The sequence below is a fragment of the Phocoena phocoena genome, chromosome 20, assembly GCF_963924675.1.
Source record: "Phocoena phocoena chromosome 20, mPhoPho1.1, whole genome shotgun sequence".
Lineage (NCBI taxonomy): Eukaryota > Metazoa > Chordata > Mammalia > Artiodactyla > Phocoenidae > Phocoena > Phocoena phocoena.
The window spans coordinates 42,063,226-42,087,357 of NC_089238.1; the positions used below are offsets into that span (position 1 = coordinate 42,063,226).

General features: G+C 38.9%; 1 protein-coding gene across 1 annotated transcript in view; it reads left to right on the top strand.

Annotated features, from left to right (window-relative positions):
- SNTB2 (syntrophin beta 2) overlaps positions 1-24,132 on the top strand; it is a 91,468-nt gene that overhangs the window by 42,018 nt on the left and 25,318 nt on the right. The window contains exons 3-4 of the mRNA XM_065898389.1: positions 11,992-12,202; positions 18,454-18,596. Coding sequence (XP_065754461.1) covers positions 11,992-12,202; positions 18,454-18,596 — 354 coding nt within the window. The remainder of the gene's footprint in view (positions 1-11,991; positions 12,203-18,453; positions 18,597-24,132) is intronic.

Sequence of the window (24,132 nt, forward strand, 5' to 3'; positions counted from 1 at the left end):
CACAAGAAGTTTAATGATGGTTATGCCTGGGGAATGAAATGGGATTAGAAGGTAGAAGGAAAGAAGAGGCTTCTACTTTTCATTTTAAACCTTTCTGGTGTGTTACTATTAGTTTATTCATTATGAATATTACTTAATAATAGAAAAAGTCTTGTCCAAGAAATTTAAAAAAATATCTCCTAGGAGGAAATTCCTTATACTATGGTTAGTGTAAAGAATCAGAGATCTTAAAAAAAAAGAAAAAAGAATCAGAGATCTTCATTATAGGTCAGGCTGCATCAACTAATAACGTGATTGTGGCAAGTTAGCTTCTTTTGACCTCAGTTTCCTCATTTGTGAAATGAGAGCATTGGATTGGATAATTTCTAATGTCCCTCCTAGTTCTATCACCATTTGGGTTCTATGACTTTGTCTTCATTAATGCCATGACGTGGTACTGGTAAAGCTAGTGTCTGGTTAGAGATCAGGGGAAAAAAAGAGATAAAGAAAGTAGTCCAAAGACATAGTTAAGGACAAACTTTTTATAATATACTTTCGCTTTTATGGTCTCCTCTGATCTGAATGCACAGCCAGGTGCCTAATCAGGATGGGATGGTTCACAGAAGACAGCAAGAAGCTGAATGACCTTCTTGGGCATTTTAGGCCATAGGGACATGGAATGGAAGCTCCTGCTCTATAATATATTATGTGTATGCTGGAAAGAGTTGAGCTCTGCAATCACACAGACCTTGGTTTGAATCCAAACTAGGTCACCTGCTCCAAAGAAGGCTCTGAGCAAGTTCCTTCACCTCTATAAACCTCCATATTCTCAGTGATTAAAAAAAAAGAATAACTCAGTGTGCAGATTAAATGGCATAACACACATGAAGCCCTTTGTATAGAGCCAAACATATAGTAGGTTCTCAAGAAATAGTAGCTTAAAAAGTCTTAATTGGGCTTCCCTGGTGGTGCAGTGGTTGAGAATCCGCCTGCTGATGCAGGGGACACGGGTTCGTGCCCTGGTCCAGGAGGATCCCACATGCCGCAGAGCGGCTGGGCCCGTGAGCCATGGCCGCTGAGCCTGCACGTCCAGAGCCTGTGCTCCACAATGGGAGAGGCCACAACAGTGAGAGGCCTGTGTACCGCCAAAAAAAAAAAAAAAAAAAAGTCTTAACTGCTAACTTTGTATACATACATACTTACATACATATATATATATTTTGGCCACGCCATGCAGCTTGTGGGATCTTAGTTTCCTGACTAGGGATTGAACTCGAGCCCTCAAAGGTGAAAGTGCAGAGTCCTAACCACTGGACAGCCAGGTAATTCCCATGTATACATATTTTGAAAATTACATTCTGATACATTTGTATTGTTTTTATTTGCTTTCTTTTAAAAGTTCAAGACATAGAAATTACTTCTTGTTATATACAGGTTTATTTGTGAAAGATTGTGTGTATATTGAAGCATATATAAATACAGAACAGCTTGATCTTTAAAGGAATGCTTTTTTTTTTCATACAGTAAGAATCTAATTTGTACTTATGCATACCAGGGTCGGGGGGGGATAGATTGGGAGATTGGGATTGACACATATAAACACTACTATGTATAAAATAGATAACTAATGAGAGTAGACTGTAAAGCACAGGGAACTCTACTCAGTGCTCTGTGGTGACCTAAGTGGGAAGGAAATCCAAGGAAGAGGGGATATATGTATATGTGTGGCTGATTCACTTTGTTGTACAGCAGAAACTAACACAACATTGTAAAGCAACTATGCTCCAATAAAAATAAAGAAAAAAATCTAATTTTTTTTTTAACTCCAAAAAATCTAATTTTTAAAGTAAATAATCAACTCTGCCTCTTAAATTCAAGTTAACATTTTTTCTCAAATGAGATATATTTATGTAGAGACTTTGATCTGTTAATCATGGACTTAAAAAAAATTATGTAGTTAGGACTATAGAGAAGGAATTAGAATAGAGTTACAATGTGATAAAGAGAACAAATAGACATTAAATTTGTCAACTGATTGTCAGGCTGAGGAAAGTATTCAGGCTAAGTCCCTTCGTAATAAATCATTTCTTTTTTAAAAAATAAATTTATTTATTTATTTTTGGCTGCCTTAGGTCTTGCTGCACGCGGGCTTTCTCTAGTTGCGGCGAGCGGGGCCTACTCTTCGTTGCAATGTGTGGGCTTCTCATTGCAGTGGCTTCTCTTGTTGCAGAGCACAGGCTCTAGGCGTGTGGGCTTCAGTAGTTGTTGCTCGCAGGCTCTAGAGCTCAGGCTCAGTAGTTGTGGCACATGGGCTTAGTAGCTCCGCGGCATGTGGGATCTTCCCGGACCAAGGCTCAAACCCACGTCCCCTGCATTGGCAGGTGGATCCTTAACCACTGTGCCACCAGGAAAGTCCCTATAAGTCATTTCTGAGAATGAGAATAGATTGTTGTCTTAGTCTGTTCAGGCTGCTGTAACAAAATACCATAAACTGGGTGGCTTATAAACAACAGAAATTTACTTTTCACAGTTAGGGAAAAGCCTTGGAAGTCTAAGATCAAGGCACTGGCATATTTAGTGTCTGGCGAAGGCCCACTTCCTGATTCATAGATGGTCATTTTCTTGCTATATTCTCACATGGCAGAGAAATCTAGACAGCTCCTTGGGGTCTCTCTCATGAGAGCACTAATCCCATCTGTGAGGGCTCTGCCCTTACGATCTAATCGCCTCCCAGAGGCCCCATCTTCTAATTTTGTCACATTTAGGGTTAGGATTTTTTTTTTTTTTTTTATGGTACACGGGCCTCTCACTGTTGTGGCCTCTCCCATTGCGGAGCACAGGCTCTGGACGCGCAGGCTTAGTGGCCATGGCTCACAGGCCTAGCCACTCTGCGGCACGTGGGATCTTCCTGGACCGGGGCACGAACCCGTGTCCCCTGCATCAGCAGACGGACTCTCAACCACTGCGCCACCAGGGAAGCCCCCATATAGTTTTATTTCTGTTTCATTTTTAAAATGTTTCATTCAAGTAAAATTAAAATTCTTTTTTTAAAAATAATTTAATTTATTTATTTATTTTTGGCTGTGTTGGGTCTTTGTTTCTGTGCGAGGGCTTTCTCTAGTTGCAGCGAGCAGGGGCCACTCTTCATCGTGGTGCGCGGGCCTCTCACTATCGCGGCCTCTCTTGTTGCAGAGCACAGGCTCCAGACGCGCAGGCTCAGTAGTTGTGGCTCACAGGCCTAGTTGCTCCGCGGCATGTGGGATCTTCCCAGACCAGGGCTCGAACCCGTGTCCCCTGCATTGGCAGGCGGACTCTCAACCACTGCGCCACCAGGGAAGCCCCGGGGTTAGGATTTTAACATGAATTTGAGGCAGGGACACAAACATTCAGTCTACAGCACCTGTAGTGCTGCTGATATATTTCTATAGCACGCTGGGGTTGTGGGAGGGAGAGAAGGAAGGAGGAAGGTGATATGACTTGGCTGTATTGCTGAAAGTGGTGCTAGTTTATCATCCACTAAGACATCTTTTAGAGCTCAATAACCTTGACCTTTATTAAAACTTGGGGCTGCATTCTCTTTAGCGTATATGCTAAAGACATTTGGTGGATGGTCAAGTTTGAAGTAGATTTTCAGAAACAACAGAAGAGGGCAGTTTGGGCTATAAGAGTTGTATCACACCGTGCTCTTCAGTAAGATGATCAGTCTACTTATTACTCTACAAGGATAGGTCTTAGAAGAGTTAGGCTTTTGCAGATTATCAGGCTTAATGCTGCAAAGTAATTCGTTTCCAAAGTTACTTAAAATAGCAAATTTGGGAACTTCCATGGTGGTCGCATGGTTAAGACTCCGTGTGCAGTGCTCTCAGTGCAGGGGGCACGGGTTCGATCCCTGGTTGGGGAACTAAGATCCAGCATGCTGCATGGCGTGGCCAAAAAAAGAAAAAAAAATACCAGATTTGCAAATGATCTGCTTTTTGTAAAATATAAATTGGAAGAGATTCAAGGTTATTCTTATGTCACTCTTACTTGCATTCCAGTGTGCTTTCTAGAGAAAAAGAAAAGCAGTAGAATTGCAGGTACCTGGCAAAATTATGCTTAACTTTGGTTATACCCACAGGAATGTGAACATCTATCCTAAGTGTCTTGGTAGAAAAAAATGTTCAGAGCCATTGAGTAATTAGACTGAAGTTAGGGTGATACACTTTGTAACTTTAGGCAAACTATTTGTTTTCATAAGCCTTGGTTTCCTCCTGTATAAAATGAAAGGTTATATGAGGATTAAATAAGAGAACAATTATAAAATTGGCATAGTATGCTCTCAATATATTATTATTATAGGTGCTGTTGGTGTCCTTCTGACCTTAAATAAGTCCCTTAATTCCTCTGTCCTCCTGTTTTTTTCTTTCTGTAAAATGGACATAATAATGCTTGCTCAACTCTGTTCTTTTACTTCAAGGATAAATAAGATAGTATCTGTAAAGTCACTTGGAGCTCTTTGATCCTTAAATTTATCTCAGCTCTGTCAAAGGAAATGTCATGACAGGTAACACAGCTGCAACATTTAAAGCCATGGAGAAAACCACTTCATTTAGGAACAGCAAAAATAAGTTTCATCAGGACATCTGTCACCAAGATATTTATCACATTGCAGCCTTATATAACTGACCATATTTCTATTTGAAAATCTTAATCTTCCACATAGTCTTTGGTAAAACTCTGACAAGGAATAGGCTTAGATGTGCCCTAATCTGGAAAATAATTATGAATCTGGTATTTAAGCCCTACATAGGCAAGTGGATTCCCATCATCATTTTTTCCCTAACAATTTATTATGAAAATCTTCAAACATACAGCAAAGTCGAAAGAATTTTATAGTCAACACTCATTTTTCCATGACCTAGATTCTACCATTAACATTTTACTATATATACTTTATCATGGATTGGCCCACCTATCCATCCGTCAATCCATCTTAATTTTCTTCGATGCATTTCAAAGTGAATTGCACACATTAGAATATTTCTCTCTACTCAAGCGTGCATATAGAGTTCAGTGTTTTTGTTGTAGCTTTTTTCTTTTGAGACAATATTTGCATACAATAAAATACACAAATCCTAAATTTTGACAGATGCCTAAAATTACGTAACCCAAGCCTATCAAGATACAGGACATTACTGTTACCTTGGAAAGTTTTCTTTTTCCCCTTCCCAGTCAATTCCCTCTCCCACCTTCCAAGGCTATCTCTGTTCTGACTTGCTGTCATAGATCTGTTTCAGCTATTCTAAAACTTCATGTAAATGTAGTCATATCATATGTACCTTTTTGTGATAGAATTATTTAGCTCAGCATAAGAATTTTGAGATTCATTCTTCTTGTTGCATGTAACAATAACTCTTTCTCTTTTATTGCTGAGTAGTGTTATGTTTTATGAATATAGCATAGTTTCTTTATCCATTTTCCTATTCACGGATACCTGAGCTATTTCCAGTTTGGAGCTAATATTAATAAAGTTACTATGAATATTTTTGTACAACTCTTGTGGGCATACATTTTTATTTCTCTTGGATAAATTCTTAGGAGTGAAACTGCTGGCTGAAAGGGTAGGTGTATGTTTAGGTTTTTTATTTTTGGTTGTTGTTTTTTTTAATGTTTTTTAAAAAACTGCCAGGCTTTTTTCCAGAGTGGTTGTGCCATTTTACATGCCCACCAGCAGTGTGTGAGAGTTTCCATTGCTTCACATCCTTGGCCAGCATTGGTAGTGTCAGTCTTCTTAATATTAACTATTCTGATGGGTGTGTAGTGGAATCTCTTTGTGGTTCATCCTTCATTTTAATGTAAAGACTTCACTTTCTAGATAAAAAACTTATTTGACATGAGAGGAAAGCATCCTTTTTTTCTGTTTTACTACATTGATTTAGTTTCTCTAAAGCTGAGAAAAAGTGCTGACCATCCGAATAAATAAGTAAAGAGGCAGGGGAAGTTTATTTGCTTCTTCCACCTCTAGTCCTCAAGACCTCACTAGATGCTTCTGATAGTTATAAGCGGTTCATTGTGGAAAGTGAAAGCTAAATAAATAATGACAAAGTCCAGGGAGAGAACATGAGCCTGTTCCTTAGCAAACAGCATTGTGGGCAGTGCGGAGTTTAGCGAGGACAAGGTGTTCTTAAACGCTGCTTTTCGGAAATGTAAATCTGTTATCATTGAGCTGGTTCACAATGTCTGGGTCATCTTCACTTCGGCTGTTTTCCATGTAAAAGGTAAATTTTGGCTTTATGATGTATAGAACAACATGATTATTACTAAATTGAACACATAAGTTATGTCAAAGACTTTACTAAGCAGAAGAAATAAGCAGGCTAGACTTAAGAATCCTATGCTTCTGTGGACCTAAACATGATCTGATTCATCTGATCAGAATGTAATTGCATTTCTCAGGAAATCCTCAGTGGTTTGACCAGAGGCCAGAACTCTTCACACTGTAGCTGTCTCTTCCTCTCTCCTGTGGGCCCAAACAATGACTGGCAGACTGCCTCCAAACTTTTATTCGTAGAATTTTCATTTGAATTTGTCTTTTAAAACAGCAGTAGACATTAGGAAACACTTTGTCCCCTTTATCAGCTCTAGGGGCTGCTTCTTTAAAGGCAAACAGACTTCTAGATCCTAGAATCATTAGTCCTGTTTTGGAGTTTATTTTCTGTTTCTTCTAATTTAATTTTCTATTTTACAATCACTTTTTAAGAAACACTGCAAAATTTCTCTTCATGAAAAATTGGTGATTCTGTCCTGGGAACTGTTTTATTTCCTGTTTTCATCTTTTTCCAGCCTAGTGGTCCCATGATCTTTTCCTGCTTAACCAGGTTAAGTTTATTTTATATCAGACTTATTTTCCTTTCTTTCAGTTATTAATAAGTAGGATCTTTAACATCAGGATTTTCAGAGTTTAAACTGTGGCAAAGGAGCTGTGTCTGAGAGACTCTCCCAGGAACTGTATGAGGTATAAAGGCTTTTTCAGAAGGTGAATGTTTTGTGTCCAGAGAAGGATGAACTGATTCCTGCCTTTAGCTCTAAGTAGGTCAGTAGGAGGAGTGAAAGAAATTTTTTGTCATAGTTTTGCAACAACTTTTAGCATGCGATTAAGGATGTTAAGCTGGTTACAGTGCCAAAACAACCAGCTGGAAGTAAATAGCCTCTGTCGAAAACAACTAGCCTGGTATAGGGTCTAAATTAAGGACATCACTGGCTCTTGCACTCAGTTTGGTGGAATGAGGGTGGATATGAATCTTCTTCTGGGTTGAGGGCGGGGCAGTCACTGGCCGCTGGGGATGGGGAATGCTGAAACAATCAGCTGGCCTCTTTATTTTAGCTGAGTGCTTTACTCCCACTTCCAGAGGTAACTGGTGCCTCCAGTTCCCCAGCCTCTTCAGGATTCTGCAACATGGATCGGCTTGGATTTGACCCTCCCCACTTTTCTTAGGTCTGCTCTGTCTGTTTGCCAGCTTCCAAAATTTTATTGTAGTCGCTCTTCTCCTCTTCTCCCCTTCTCCCTGAGCTTGTAGGATTATGCTTTTTAAACATTCTCTTTAAAGTTTGGTGGTGACTTCTTACATACAGCACCAAAAGCACAGTACATAAAAGAAAAAATTGATAAGTTGAACTTCATTAAAATTAAAAACTTCTACTCTGTAACAGATACTGTGTACTGGAGTTCTCCAGAGAAAGAAGCAACGGGATGGATAGATAGTTAGATAGATTTATTTATTTATTATAGGAATTAGCTCATGCAGTTGTGGAGACCAAGAAGTCCCATGATCTGTTGTCTGCAGGTTGGAGAAACAGGAAAACCAGTCTTATAATTCAGCCCGAGTTCAAAGGCCCAAGAACCAGGAACGCCAATGTGTGAGGGCAGGAGAAGAAGATGGTTGTCCCAACTCAAGAAGAGAGCAAACTTGCCCGCCCCCCCACCGCTTTTTTATTCTATTCATGCCCTTGGTGAATTGGATGATGCCCACCTGCATTGTCGAGGGCCATCTTCTTTACTCAGTCTACTGATGATGCTAATCTATTCCAGAAACACCCTCACAGACACACACAGAAATAATGTTTTACCAGCTACCTGGACATCCCTTAGCCCATGTCAAGTTGACACATAAAATTAACTGTCACACACTGTTAAGAGAACGAAAAGATAAGCTACAGACTGGGAGAAAATCTTTGTGAAATACATATCAGGTAAAGGACTGATATCCAAAATTTACAAAGAATTCCTAGGACTTCCCTGGTGGTGCAGTGGTTGAGAGTCTGCCTGCCGATGCAGGGGACACGGGTTCGTGCCCCGGTCCGGGAGGATCCCACATGCAGCGGAGCGGCTGGGCCTGTGAGCCATGGCCGCTGAGCCTGCACATCCGGAGCCTGTGCTCCGCAACAGGAGAGGCCACAACAGTGAGAGGCCCGCGTACCGCAAAAAAAAAAAAAAAAAGAATTTCTAAAACTCAACAATAAGAAAACAACCCAATTTTAAAATGGACAATAGATCTGATCTGAACAGACACTTCACCAGAGAAGAACTACAGATGGCAAATAATCATATGAAAGGTGCTCAGATTATATGCCATTAGGGAATTGCAAATTAAAACAATGGGTTACCACTATACACATATTAGAATGGCCAAAATCCACCTGACAGTACCACATGCTGGCAAAGATGTATAGTAACAGGAAGGCTTATTCATTGATGGTAGGAACGCAAAATGCTACAGCTACTTTGGAAGACAATTTGGCAGTTTCTTACAAAGCTAAACGTAGTCTTACCCTGTGACCCAGCAGTTGTGCTCCTTGGTATTTACACAAAGGAGTCAAAAACTTTCTCCACACAAAAACCTACACACAAATGCTTTAATCGTAATTGCTAAAACTTGAAAACAACCAAGAAGTCCTTCAATAAATAGGTGAATGGATAGACAAACTGTGGTTCATCCAGACAGTAGAATATTATTCAATGATAAAAAGAGGTGAGCTGTCAATCCACAGAAGACATGGAGGAACCTTAAATGCATATTGCTAAGTGAAAGAATCCAGTCTGAAAAGCTTACGTACTGTATGATTCCTTGGAAACAGTAAAAGGATCAGCAGTTGCCAGGAGTTCAGAGCCAGGGAGTGAGTGTAATATACTATTTTAAACCGTCCCATAATAAATGTATAACTATTTTTCTTTTAGAAAATATAATCTTTTTTTTTTTTGCGGTACGTGGGCCTCTCACTATTGTGGCCTCTCCCGTTGCGGAGCACAGGCTCCAGACGCGCAGGCTCAGCGGCCATGGCTCACAGGCCCAGCCACTCTGCAGCACGTGGGATCCTCCCGGACCGGGGCAGGAACCCGCGTCCCGTGCATCCGCAGGCAGACCCTCAACCACTGCGCCACCAGGGAAGCCCCTAGAAAATATAATCATTTTCTTAGCCAACAAATATTTATGTTAAGGACCATGACGGCAACAATTGATATAGTGGAAAATAACATTAAAAAGAAAAAACATTATAAAGTAATATAGAGGACTAAACAAAGGTCAACGTGAATGTTAAGCTATTTGTCAGTAATCTCTTTTCTTCTTCTACTTTTGCTGAGCTTTTAGGATGGAGGTGTTCCTCCTGACTAGGAATGTGTCCTGCTGGTGAGCTCTGTGTAGTCTCATCCTTCTTGGGTCCAATTAAACCTCCCCAGGCCATTTCTCTTTTGTAATCCATCTTACATCCCACCATAAAATTATTATTATTATTATTTTGGCCATGCCAAGTAGCTTGTGGGATATATATATATCTCTCACATTTTGTTTATCCATTCCATCAATGGACATTTGGGTTGTTGACACCTTTTGGTTATTGTGAATGATGCTGCTGTGAACCTAGGCGTACAGATACCTCATAAAATTATTTTTAATTTGTTTTGATCATATCGTTCCCTTGTTGAGAATCCTCAGTGATTCCATGTTGCTTACCAATTAATATTCAGACTTAACCTGCTATTCAAAACCCTCTAAATTTTAATCCCAAGCTACTTCTCACTGTATTTAGCTATAGGATAGGAAATCAAATAAATTCATCAGAACTGTAACTAAAACAGAAAGCAGGATAGCTTATGACTTGCTGTTTAAAGATATTTCAAGTGTGGGCTTTGTGAAGTGTTTTGGCTGGTCACAGATCTTATTTTATGTTTTGACTATTTTCTAGAACTTTCTGGCCTACTTGGCTATTGCCCTAGAACTGTGAAGGCATATAAAACATGGATAGACTGGTGGCTAGACCTTCAGGTAGCTAGAAGGGTAAGTCTAGTGGGAGGGCACGTGAGTGGGTAAGTAGGTAGGTACCAGGTAGATGTGTTTATAAATTGACTCACAGCATGACACCAGCTTGGTAAGTGTGCCCCAGAGGTGTAGAGGCCTCCATTGCAGTCCTGCTTTGCTACTCCCATCTTGGGAGTGCCTTTTTTAGCCAGGAACTTTGTGGTAGTCATCACAGTTCTTTATAGAAGTAGTTTTTGTAACCTGTGATTGTGTATTAGTTAATTATAAATTTTCTGCTTTCTGCATTAGATGATAGTCCCAGTGAGAGTAGAGATTAGTTTTTTTTGCCTATCTTTTTCACTGCTGCATCTCTAACACAGTGTCAAGCATAGTATCTGGCATACAGTAGGTTCTCAATAAATGTTTATTTAAGAAAGGGTGGGGCTTCCCTGGTGGCGCAGTGGTTGAGAGTCCGCCTGCCAATGCAGGAGACACGGGTTCGTGAGCCGGTCCGGGAAGATCCCACATGCCGCAGAGCGGCTGGGCCAGTGAGCCATGGCCGCTGAGCCTGCGCATCTGGAGCACAGCTCCGCAATGGGAGAGGCCGCAACAGTGAGAGGCCCGTGTAAAAAAAAAAAGAAAGAGTGGACTGACCAGAGTTCAAATGAGAACGAATATTTCCCATATTAAGTATGGCAAATTAAAATATTTGGAATTGTAAAGAAATTTCTAAACAGGACAAAAGAGAGGGATGCAAGCTTCAAGGCAGAAATGCCTAGTGTACATGTAAACTGGTCATCTTTGACAGGTGATGTGGGATCTGGTGACAGTGCTGCAAGGAAGCAAAAACTATCTTCAGAAAGCTGAAAGAATAAAAAGATCTCTCCTTGGTCAGTGGCAGTTTGTCAATTTCCAGCCTACCACATTATTTTTCCATTTTAAAAGATATGTATGTTCACTGTTAGAACATAGCAGTGTATATATGTTAGTCATTTATTGAATGATTTTTAAAATTCATCTTGGCGAAAACTTTGATCAAAACACAAAATAGTACCCAACAAATTGCTTTATAAGGAATTTGTTGAGTGTACTTTTTTAAAAATTTATGTAATTCCTAAAGGTTACTTTTGAAGTATAGATTGTTCACAGTTGAGTATTAACAAATAATAGTCATAGAGTTGAAGATCTCTTAACTATTCTTCTACCATGACTCAGCGGATGATTTAATCATATAATGTTACCCAGACACTCAAAAACAATTTCAAATTTTCGTAAAGAGTCATTCTTCAGCTATTTTCTTTATTTCACACAGTGGAAATTTCAATTCACTGTTTGGCAGTAGGTTCTATATACCTTGCAATACTGTATACCAGAGTTTTCTAAGTATTTAAAAAAATATTAGTTCTTTCTTTACAGTGTGCCTATGAGATTCAACAAGCACACTTTCCATTTCTTTGACATGGAAATTAAGGCAAAGTGCAGTGTTCTACTACAGACTCTACAGTAGGTTCCCTTATCTTAGATCATTACATTAATACTGAAACAACAGACCCAGCAGTTAGTCTTTCCAATGATGATCTTTCCACATGTGGATCTCTCTGGAATTGGACCCTAAGGAATTAAGAGAAAGTATTTATATTCTGGAATGTAAAAGTAGATTTCCAGTTAAGTATGTTAAACCATGGCAGGTTTGATGGCTTCTGATCTAGCTCACTTTTTTTTTTCTTTTTCCACACAGATTGATAGAGCTACATTCTCCTGATAGCAGGAACACGTTGATCCTACGTTGCAAGGATACAGCCACAGCACACTCCTGGTTCGTAGCTATCCACACCAACATAATGGCTCTCCTCCCACAGGTGTTGGCTGAACTCAATGCCATGCTTGGTGCAACCAGTACAGCAGGAGGCAGCAAGGAGGTTAAGCACATTGCCTGGCTGGCAGAACAGGTAGGCTGGGAGGCAGGGCAGGGTCTCACCGGGTCACTACTCGGAGCCAGGATGCTTCCCCCATTTCGTATGTCTGTAATGTTTATCATGCAGTCAGGCCCTGGATGTCTAGCTTGCAGATCTTTTGTTAGTCTTTTGTTTCTCCTCCCCTAGTGTTTAGTTGTTTGTTGCTAATTATCACCTCTACCAGAAGAATTGACTGTCATGATCATCATCATCATAACATAACTAAAAAGGGGTTCTTAGTAACATCTGTATCCTTAATGACTAAAGATAATTTTCATGGTTTTAGAATAGGATCAGCAAACTTCTTCTGCAAAGGGCTATTAGTGCTACAACTACTTGACTCTGCCATTATAGCAAGAAAACAGTCATAGACAATATGAACATGAATAGATGTGACTGTGTTTCAATAAAACTTTATTTACAAAAAGAGATAGTGGGCTGTATGTGGCCCACAAGTCATAGTTTCCCAATTCCTGTTCTAGTCTATTGACAGAGTTTCAGGGACAACAGGCTTACTCCCCTGGTCTGGGAAAATTATAAAATATACAAAATACTTTACAAGCCATTAAACACATGTATAGTTGTCTTCTACAACTGAAAAATGAAAAGAAGAGAAACAAGAAAACCTAAGTAGATGTTGGGTGAAGGGGAAGGAAGGATATAATCCAAGTTAGTTTAGATCCAAATTTGGCAAAAGGGAGACTAAAAGTTATACATGATGTTACAATACATCCTTTTTCTTTCTGGTCCTTCACTGTCAGCTGGGCCAGAGGGAGTTGAAAACAGAAGACAGAATAGGGATTCAGAGATGAGTGTTCAAGTGCTAGCTCTGTTTTTCACTGGTTTTAGATCTTTTTAAAAGTGCCTTCATATCTTTGCATCCTAGTTTTTTCGTGTGTGCAAGGGGGCAGGGATTATTGCATCAGTATCAGCCCAGCCCAGACATCAGTATCAGTTCTTTTGCATTGTTGTTTTGTTTTAAATACAGTTTCCCAGGTCTGGCTCCCCATGTTCCCCATCAAGAGTTCACATTTGGTAGACCGATGGTGGGGCCTGGAAATCTCATTTGGCTCCCTAGGTGATTGTGTAGTGGATTTTGGACTCCACTGATTTAGTTTTTTTTCAGCCGTGAAATTTTACGAACATTCCAAATAATGATTCTAATAAATTATAACACAGAAATCGTACTGTGATGATTTCTAGGAGTCATAATTAGAATAACTAAGCAGAAGAAACTAATGAAAAATCATGGTATAAGTATTTACAACTTTGAAAGTTTTAGTCTTTTAGTTGTGTTTATCATTGTTTCTATATTTTTATATGCTGGTTGAAAACCTCGATTGAGTGGTAATTGTTCTGTGCTTTCAGCAATGTTAGAAATCTTCATGATTTTAAAAAGGTAATACATTCACATAGTTCCAAGGTCAGAATAAAAATTAATAGGTGATGTCTTACTCTCCTTCTGCTCCCTCATCCGCCTAATTCCTACCCCTTTGCGCCCAGGGAGGTAATCACTTTCATTCCTTTCTACTGAGTCTTTTGAGAGTTTCTTTATGCAAATAAAAGCAATTATGAATATATATTCTTCTTCTTCTCTTTTATAAAAGAAGATGGCATATTATGCACACTACTTTATACCTTGCTTGTTTCTTTCATTAGACAATATATCCTGGAGATCTTTCCATATCAAAGCATAGAGAGCATTCTTTTTTACAACTATATAGTTTTCCATTGTGTAGCTGTAGTTAAATAAGCACTCCCCCCAGTTTTGTTGTCATAATCTTTTGCCATTACAAAGAATGCTATAATGAATAACCTTGTAGTTTGTCCTTTCACACATGTGCTTTCCAAACTCTTTGGTTCCTGAGTTCAGATAGATCAGATAACAAGGGAACACACATTATCTGAATGTATTTGGTTCTTAAGTTTCTAGTAGTGAGCAGTAAAACTTTGGTTAGAAAGGGATTTATCCAAAGTTTTACATCATTTCCTGAGCTTTGATCGTTAGAGTTCATAGAACAGGAGACATTTCTATACCTGTAGGATAAATCCCAGAAGCACAGGTTCAAAGGGTATATTAGTAATCTATCTCTATAAAACAAATTACCCCCAAGAGTTAGTGACTTTGAAATAACATTTACCTCCCACAGTTTCTAAGGATCAGGAATCTGGTAGCAGCTTAGCTTCCTGGTTCTGGCCTGGGGCGCTTCATGAAGTTGCAGTCAAGCTGTCAGCAAGGGTGGCAGTCATCTGAGGGCTTGACTGGGTTGGCAGGTCCACTTCCAACATGATTCATTTATATAGCTGTTGGCAGGAGGTCTCAGTTTCTTACTGCTTGTTGGCAGAAGTCCTCAGTTCCTTGCTATGCAGGTCTTTCCACAAGATTGGCTGAGCGTCCTCGAGACATGGCTGTGGGTTTTTGTCAGAGCAAGTGATCTGACAGAGAGAACAAGATGGAGGCCACAATACCTTTTATGACCTAGTCTCTTCTCTATTCTTTTCATTAGAAGTGAGTTACTAAGTCCAGTCTATACCCCAGGGCTCCGGCTCTTAAAGGGAAGAATGGTAAAGAATTTGTGGACATCTTTTTAAACTACCATAAAAGGTATATGCATTTGTAATTTTGATAAATATTGCCAAATTTGCCTTCCATCAAGATTGAACTAATTTAAATTCCCACCAGCAACGTATGAGAGTTGCCAGACCTTTAAAGTGAACTTAATTTGGTTTATGCTACATACAGACAAGTAGAAAGGAGAAAAATAAAGCCACAAATTCATCACAGTCTGCCCTTTATGGACTGTATTTATGTGTGTTTCCTCCACTCAGCTGTGAGCTCTTGGAAGATAGGAGCACATTTTCCCCAAATCTTTAGTCCGCAGAGAACTTAGCCTAATGCTTTGTAAATAGTAGATGTTCACTAATTTTTTTCCTTTGTCTACATATATACATGCAAAAAGCAAGCAAACAAGTCATTAATTATAAAATACTGTCCAAAAAAAAAAAAAAAAAATACTGTCCAAGAACACAAGCTCAGGGTTGGAAAATAATACCAAGTCGAAAAGTTTCAAATTCTTTAAAAATAGTATCACAGAACTAATCCAAAGTGCTGTTTCTAAACTATTCATGATTTTTACTTTTTCCAAGTAGTTGTTTGGGTTACCCAAATCAAATACACTTAGAATAAGTTGTTCAAGCAAGACTGGATACCATTTCTCAGAGGTATTATAATGAACTTATGTATCTGATAAGAGTTGCCTTTTTTAACGGTAAGATTGTTTAATTCTATGAGTATGAAAATGGTCAGGATAATTTTAGATCATGTAATCTTTTTAAAATAGGTAAACATTTATTTTAGCAATAGATGTGTTTCCTGAAAAGCTTGCATATGAATGAAACTGTTTCAGTTGTAAAGAAAAGATAGTTATCATTTATTTAACTTTAAATGATCTCTCCTTAACTTATCTGTTTGTTATTTCACATTGTCATAAATTGAATTTGCTTAAAATAGGGAAAACCTATGCTACAGATGTTTGGTAACCAATAGATAATCTGTTCTGTGCAAGGCACTTCTATCTTTATTGATACTGATTTTTATGTGACTGATAGTTTACCTTTTAGTTGGTTATATTCTTAAGATGGAATCTTCTTTAAGTCCACCAAATGAGGGGACATACGTTACCTATGAAATAAGTATTTTTAAGCATTTGAGTGTTGGTAGAAAAGCCAAGACAGCCAAAGAAAGCTTTGTTGTCACAGTTCCTGCCTTGTCCCTGGTTATCCTCAAACTGTGTAAAGACTCAAATTTGGAACATATACACTAAATCAGGATCAGTGGAACAATTTATTTTTTGCTCTATGTTTTCTATTGTAATAATAAAATACATAAGTAGCAGAAGTACATCACCTCTTAAAAAGATTTGTGAGATGAAGAGATTTAGGGAATGAATAATAACTATTATTAATTTTTCATCTTTAGTGCTATTCAACTCTAGTTATTAGAAAATAAAATTTGGAGAAGGCTATTGTTTGGCCAGGTGTATGCATGTGTGGGTATTGAAACACAAGCAAAGTAGAACCCTAACTTTAGTATCCCTTTTTTCTCTGGCCAAAAACTCCATAGTGGGGAAAAAAAACACCTCAGTAGTGGAGTCCCAAGGCTGCTTGTACTGATACCACAACCAAAAACACATACTACATATAGCAGGCAGCATTTTGGTTCCAGTGAAAGCAAACAGTATCCTTATAAGTTAAGGCAAATAGGCAAACAGAATGACTTAAACTGAGGTTTCATTTTTCTCCAATGGTAAGTAGAAGAGGGAAAATATATTCTCCAAAAACTAAGGACTCAAAAGAGCTAAAGAATTAACACCTTTTTTTTTTTTTAATAATTTATTTGGTTGTGTCCTGTCAGTTGCGGCAGACGAGCTCCTTAGTTGTGGCATGCATGTGGGATCTAGCTCCCTGACCAGAGATTGAACCCAGGCCCCCTGCATTGGGGGCATGGAGTCTTAACCACTGCACCACCAGGGAAGTCCCAAGAATAAACACTTTTTAAAAATTGTTAATTGAAAGAAAAGTTCTCTGTCTTGAAATTGCATATTGCTTGTATTGGCATTAGCAGTTTTCCTTTCTCTTCTTTGGGAAGAAATACATTTAATTTAGGTTTTCTAAATGCATATACTCTGATCTAGTGTTCAAAATCTCTCTTATAACTTAGCAAAAAAATTAATTAAAAAAATCAGATAGTCATTTTATCCCTTCGGGAAGATACATTTTTACATTATTTTCCCTATGAAATATTATCCATAACAATCTCGGAGGCAAAGACTTAGTAGTGCACATAAACTAGAAATCCCTTCGGGGTATCTATGACCCCAAAATTTAAGAATCCAAGAGAACCTCTTTACAGCTGATACTCTCCCTCCAGACATTACTTTAGACTAATATAGAGTCTTAGAAAACTTGGGTTCACTGGTAAGGAAAGTATTAATTATTTCTACCATACTTGGCTTGAATACTCAGGGTTGGGTCATGTATTTTGTGCTTTCAGCACAGGGTCGAACATGGGTAACTTCACTGGTGGGAATTCATTTCCTCTTCCTGGAATCAGCTCATGGCTCTAGCTAGGAGAAAAGCATCCCAGTGGTAGATGTTATAGCACAGAACCGAACCACTCAGGTCACTTTTCAGATTATAGATGGTATTCTTAAGGGGCTCTGACATGTTCATATTACCTTCAGAAGTCATTAAGGAGGAGAAAATAAAAAGCAGATCTGAAGACAAGTAAGAGACAAGTAATTCATCAATTTAAATTCACCTTGAAGCCATCAGTGATAGTGAGCAGAAAAGATGAGGGTTAGAATACTCTGTTGTTAAGCATTCCCTGCTCAAAGGTCTCATCTTATGAAGGCAAACATTTTGATGATACCAGGGCTTTTCTTGAACATAGTCTTTTGTTTTTTAGTCTTGGATCCTTGACAATATGTATAAGTCGTGGTTGTTTTCCTACATTTTTAAATCATCATAGAGATAACTGAGTTTTATGCAATTAAATGCAATGGTACACTTGAAACTGAAACATAAACTTCCTGAACTATAATGGGGAACTCTTTGAAAATAGTTCATATCAACGTTTTCCAAAATACAGCATAATTGGTCATATCGGCGTTTAAAAAAGATAAAATAGAAATTAGCAGAGTACGTTGCACGAAGTATAGGAATTGTGTTGTTTTGGGAATTTTTAAATTCAGTATTTATATGTATGTGTTGAGTTGCAATGTAAAATGTATTTCTTATTGTAGGTCTTGATCAAAAATATTTGAAAAACAATGATGTTTATATTATACAGACTCATTTGGTAATAGTTTCTATCCTGTACTTAGAAGATGTTACTCCCACATCAGACATATTAAAACTATTATCATTTTGAGCAGAGTACTATGTATTTAATTAGAATTGGTGATAATTAGTTATTGTGGAATAGGGATAAAACTGTGTCATATCATTAGAAAATGTCTGTAACTCAGGGAGAGCTTTCTCAAACTACACAATCCACCTCACACCTCCCAGTGGAGAATCCCTGCCAGTGGGAAGGAACCTGATGGGATGTTTCCTTTTCCTCACATCTGTTAGGAAGGGGAAACAGAATAGAGACCCACTATCTTAGGCCGTCACTGAAGGAACTTTTACAGTTACAGATCATTATAGTTAGCTCTACTTTCTGGATTTCACCAATGTAACAGGCAAAACTAGATGGTGGAAGACAACAGTGGAGACCTGTCCTCATGGCTGTGACTGAGAAGGATTTGCTGCTTTATGACTGTATGCCGTGGACAAGGGATGCCTGGGCATCACCGTGTCATAGCTACCCTCTTGTTGCCACAAGGTAAGACTAAAGACAAAAAAATAAAATGTCTATCCTCCTCTAAATCTACTAAAGAATTTAAAAATGAATTCTATTATCTTTTAGGTGGCTAAAATAACATTTAAGTAGCTGATGTAGTTGATTTAGACAAAAACTTTTCTTTCACAACCTTATTGATTATTTTGCAGCTCCTAGCTCAAAATAAATGGTTTCTGTCACTAGTATTTGTGTATATTTTTTAAGATGTTGAAGCAGCTTCCTAACTGCTCTTTTCAAGACTTGCTTAGTCATGAAGATAAGTAAATAGTGGGGTTTTTTTCCTTTACATTATTGACTGTGACTAGAAAACCACTGAAATAGTGGCAGCATTTTGACTGAGTGATGAAATCGTTTAAACAAGACTGTGGTACCGTGGATAAACCACACAACTCAGCCAAAATGTTCTTCAACTTCTCTTTCTAGTATAAGAGTACATAATTTTGATTCCATCAAATAAACATTTATTTGACCTGAAGCAACAGGATGTTTCTAGCATGTCCAGTGTGGGGAGCTGGAAGGGAAAAGAATAGAGAAATGTAGATTTGGGGACCAAGATGTCTTAAGAAATTACTAGAAAGTAGTTATCTAGTGTGAAACTAGAAAACATGTTCACGTTCGGTGTTATTTGGGCTTAAAAAAGAATCAGGTTTTGGGCTTCCCTGGTGGCGCAGTGGTTTAGAGTCCGCCTGCTGATGCAGGGGACACGGGTTTGTGCCCCGGTCAGGGAAGGTCCCACATGCCGCGGAGCGGCTGGGCCCGTGAGCCATGGCCGCTGAGCCTGCACGTCCGGAGCCTGTGCTCTGCAACGGGAGAGGCCACAACAGTGAGAGGCCCGCGTACCGCAAAAAAAAAAAAAAAAAAAAGGGAGCCCCAGAGAAAATACTTGGTAGTCAGAAAGACTAAATGGTGGAACCATCTGGTATGTCCCACGGGCAACAGTATGGGGGCTCCTGCTTTCAGCAGACAGAGAGTCACGTGAGGCAGAGTATTCTTCTATTCCAGGAAGGCTTCTATGTTATGTAGGATTTCCTTCAATTTGCCAAGTTCCCTTACATATATCACTCTTTTTATAAAAATATAATTTCCACATAGCTTTTCAGGAGTTTCTGTGTAATTTAGAGCTGGAGCCCTTAGATCACAGAATAGAGATAAAGGATTTATTGAGCCTCAGAGTTAGGGAAGTGTGCCCTCATTAATTCCTTCAGGACATAATGGTCCTTCAGAAAGACTGAATTTAACCATCAGTTTCTCTGGCTTTATTTATTTTTAAAATTCTCACTAAATTATAACCTCCTTGAGGTCAAGAACTATGACTTAGCTCAGCATTTCCCATAATGCTTCGTGTATAGTAGGCCTTCAATAAATCTTAATTGAAATAAATTCTGTTACTTAAATTACAGTTTCTGTCTTAGTTATATTGGGAGCATGACAGGAATTGTAACAAAACATGTAGACATGTCTCAGTAGATATAATTAGAGCAATTAAATTTATATTTTCTAAAGAGTTAGAGCTTATGAATATGACTGTCCAGATCTCTTAAGCTTAAATTTTATGGAAGAGGCTTATGCTCTAGTTATGATCATAGAATGCAAGGAGGGTAGCTATATCCTTAGACATTTCCTTTACTGGGTGTTACTGGAGGGATGGAGCAGAAACCTATGACATCCCCTAGATGAGCCTTTGTTCAATATAGAAATTTCAATCTCATAAACAAATAATTTCTGGACATTGACTAGACTGGACCTAGACCACCAAGGTACTTTGGGACTAAACAAGGAAATGGGGTGGTTGTGTGGGTACTCTCAGTGTGGTATTAATTTGCAACTAAGGAAAAGATATAAATAAGATTTAAAACTCTTAGAAAAAAAATACAGGAGTAGATCTTAATGGTCTTGGCTTAGGCAGAGCCTTCTTAGATACAACACCAAAGCACAAGCAACAAGAGAATAAATAAATAAATTGGACTTAATCAAAGTTAAAAACTTTTTTGCTTCATATGTCACCATTAAGAAAGTGAAAAAACCCACAGAATGGGAGAAAATATTTGCAAATCATATATCTAATCTTGGACTTGTATCTAGAAAATATAAAGAACTCTTACAACTCAATAATAAAAAGATAAATTGCCCAATTAAAAAATGGGAAAAGGATCTGAGTAGACGTTTGTTCAAAGAAGATATGCAAATGGCCGATAAGCACATGAAAAGGTGCTCGGCATAATTAGCCATCAGGGACTTGGAAATTGAAACCACAATGAACTATCACTTCCCACCCACTAGGATGGCTATAATTAAAAAGATAGTATGCAAGAGTAGACTAGGATGTAGGAGAAAATAGAACCTCATACACTACTGGTGGGAGTATAAAATGGTGCGGTTGATGTGGAAAAATCTGAAAGTTCCCAAAAAGGATAAACATGGTCACTGTATGACCCAGCAATTCCACTCCTAGGTTGTATATCCAAGAGAAATGAAAAATGTCCACACAAAAATTTATTCATGAAAGTTCATAACAGCATCATTCATGACACCTAAACAGTGGAAACAATCCAAGTGTCCATCAGCTGATGAACAGATAAACAAAATGTGGCATATCCATACAATGGAATTTTTTTTTTTTTTTTTTTGCGGTACACAGGCCTCTCACTGTTGTGGCCTCTCCCGTTGCGGAGCACAGGCTCCGGACGCGCAGGCTCAGCGACCATGGCTCACAGGCCCAGCCGCTCCGCGGCATGTGGGATCTTCCCGGACCAGGGCACGAACCCGTGTCCCCTGCATCGGCAGGCAGACTCTCAACCACTGCACCACCAGGGAAGCCCATACAATGGAATATTATTCAGCAAAAAAATAAAAAATGTTCTGATACACACTTCAGCATGGATGAACCTTGAAAACATTATATTAAGTGAAAGGAGCCAGATGCAAAAGACCACATATTGTATGATTCCATTTATATGAAATGTCCAGAATAGGCAAATCTATACAGACAGAAAGTAGATTAGTTGTTGCCAGGGTTTTTTTGGCGGGGGGGCGGGGAGGGAGTTGGGAGAAATAGGGAGTGACTGCTAGTGGGTATAGGGATTCTTTTTAGGGTAATGAAAATGTGCTAAGATTGTGCTGATGGTTGCAAAACTCTCATTATACTAAAGTCCATTGAACTATGTACACGTTTAAGTGGTAAAGTATATGGTATGTGAATTATATCTCAGTAAAGCTGTTATAAATAAAACAAACCCCAAAAGCCAACAAGATTTAATAGAAGGGAATAAGACCAATCCTTAAACTGAGTTTGAGTTCCTAATAGCTACTTATATTAGGTAATTGGGAGCATTGTTACTTAATCTTTCTGTGCCACAGACTTTTCATTTGTTAAGTGGACCATAATGAGATAGAGGGGGTGTGAGTATTAAAATGAGTCAATACTTTTAAAATGCCTACAGTGGTACCTGACACATTGTAGGCACTTAAGTAAGTGTTAGCTTCTTTAATTATAATAATTATTTATTATTAAGTGAAAATATGTCAAGGAAGAATTTGTGTAAAAAGTATAATTGGTTTTTTGACATTGTTAAAAGAAGAGCTTAGATCTAAACCAACAGTTTTTACGAGTAGTGAAAGTTTCATATTAAATGTGAGGAATTCAGATATATATTTGTTTTTGTTTTTGTTTTTTATTATTTATTGGCTGCATTGGGTCTTTGTTGCTGCGCGTGGGCTTTCTCTAGCTGCGGCGAGTGGAGGCTACTCTTCGTTTCGGTGCACGGGCTTCTCATTGTGGTGGCTTCTCTTGTTGCGGGGCACGGGCTCTAGGCACGGGGGCTTTAGTAGTTGTGGCACACGGTCTTAGTAGTTGTGGCTCAAGGGCTCTAGAGTGCAGGCTCAGTAGTTGTAGCGCACTGGGCTTAGTTGCTCTGCGACATGTGGGATCTTCCCAGACCAGGGCTCGAACCCTTGTCCCCTGCATTGGCAGGCAAATTCTTAACCATTGCACCACCAGGGAAGTCCCTCTTAATACGTTTAATTAATTAATGAAACAGCAAGGATTCTTCACTCCTTGCTCAGGAAGTACTGGTGGATTAGGAGCAAAGGTGACAGGCAGATGAGAGGTTTAGTTTTTCCATGTGGCTGTGTTGGCCAAATGGAATTGGTTGAAGTCACTTCTTGATAGAATTAAGGGGGCTTAATCATCCTCTGCCTCCTAGAGAGGTTAGAGTATCACCACTGAAAGAGACCAGAGGAGGAACCCAGACCAGAAGGTATCCAGTAAACAGAGGCAAAGCCAGAAAGTGGTGTGCTTATGTACTCTTTAGTGTGGAGGAAAGAGGCAGTTTGAGATACATATGAGTAATGAGAAAGGGCTGAATGTTCACTTTCACTAATTCTAATACTTTGGAACATGTTCTTATGAGTGGATGAGATACACACACACACAAGGGTAACATAAACATACAGAGAAGGAGATTAAGGACTTTGATGATCCAATAGCAAAGGTAGATAGTCCCTGATAAATTAAGAATTAATTGCAGTTCAAAAATCAAAGAAGGGAACTTCCCTGGTGGTGCAGTGGTTAAGAATCCGCCTGCCAGTGCAGGCGACATGGGTTCGAGCCCTGGTCCACGAAGATCCCACATGCTGCAGAGCAACTAAACCTGTGTGCCACAACTACTGAGCCTGCGCTCTAGAGCCCGTGCTTCACAACAAGAGAAGCCACCGCTCGCTGCAACTAGAGTAAGCCCGCGCACAGCAACAAAGACCCAGTGCAGCCAAAAGTAAATAAATAAAATAAGTAAATTTTAAAAAAAAATCAAAGAAGGGCTTTCCTGGTGATGCAGTGGTTAAGAATCCACCTGCCAATGCAGGGGACACGGGTTCGAGCCCTTGTCCAGGAAGATCCCACATGCTGCAGCCAACTAAGCCCATGCGCCACAACTACTGAGCCTGCTCTCTAGAGCCCATGGGCCACAACTACTGAACCCGCGTGCCACAGCTATTGAAGCCCGCGCACATAGAACCCGTACTCCGCAACAAGAGAAGTCACTGCAATGAGAAGCCTGCGCACCTCAGCAGAGAGTAGCCCCTGCTTGCCACAATTAGAGAAAGCCTGCGCCCAGCAATGTAGACCCAGCACAGCCAAAAATAAATAAAATAAATTTTAAAAATCAAAGAACACTGTTAGGGTAATATAAATTAACATGAGTTAACCATTTATATTGGCTTGCACATTTATAGATTCTTGGAAACCAAAAGTGTGTGTGTGTGTTTACTTAATAGCTGATATTTCGGGATGGTTGAGGAATTAAGTAAAAACATGAAAGTGATAAATGAAGAGGATTTTTATTTTATTTTTATTTTACACATTTCTTGAGGTTAAAGCCAGGTACAGGATACAGGTAGAAAACTAGATATAGGTGCCGTGGATTTTGCAGGATGTGAATTTTGCAGTCTTTTCCTATAATCTTTCTTTTACTGGAAAAGAAAATGATCCAGAGAAAGTGTGGCTACTTTATGATGTGGAAAA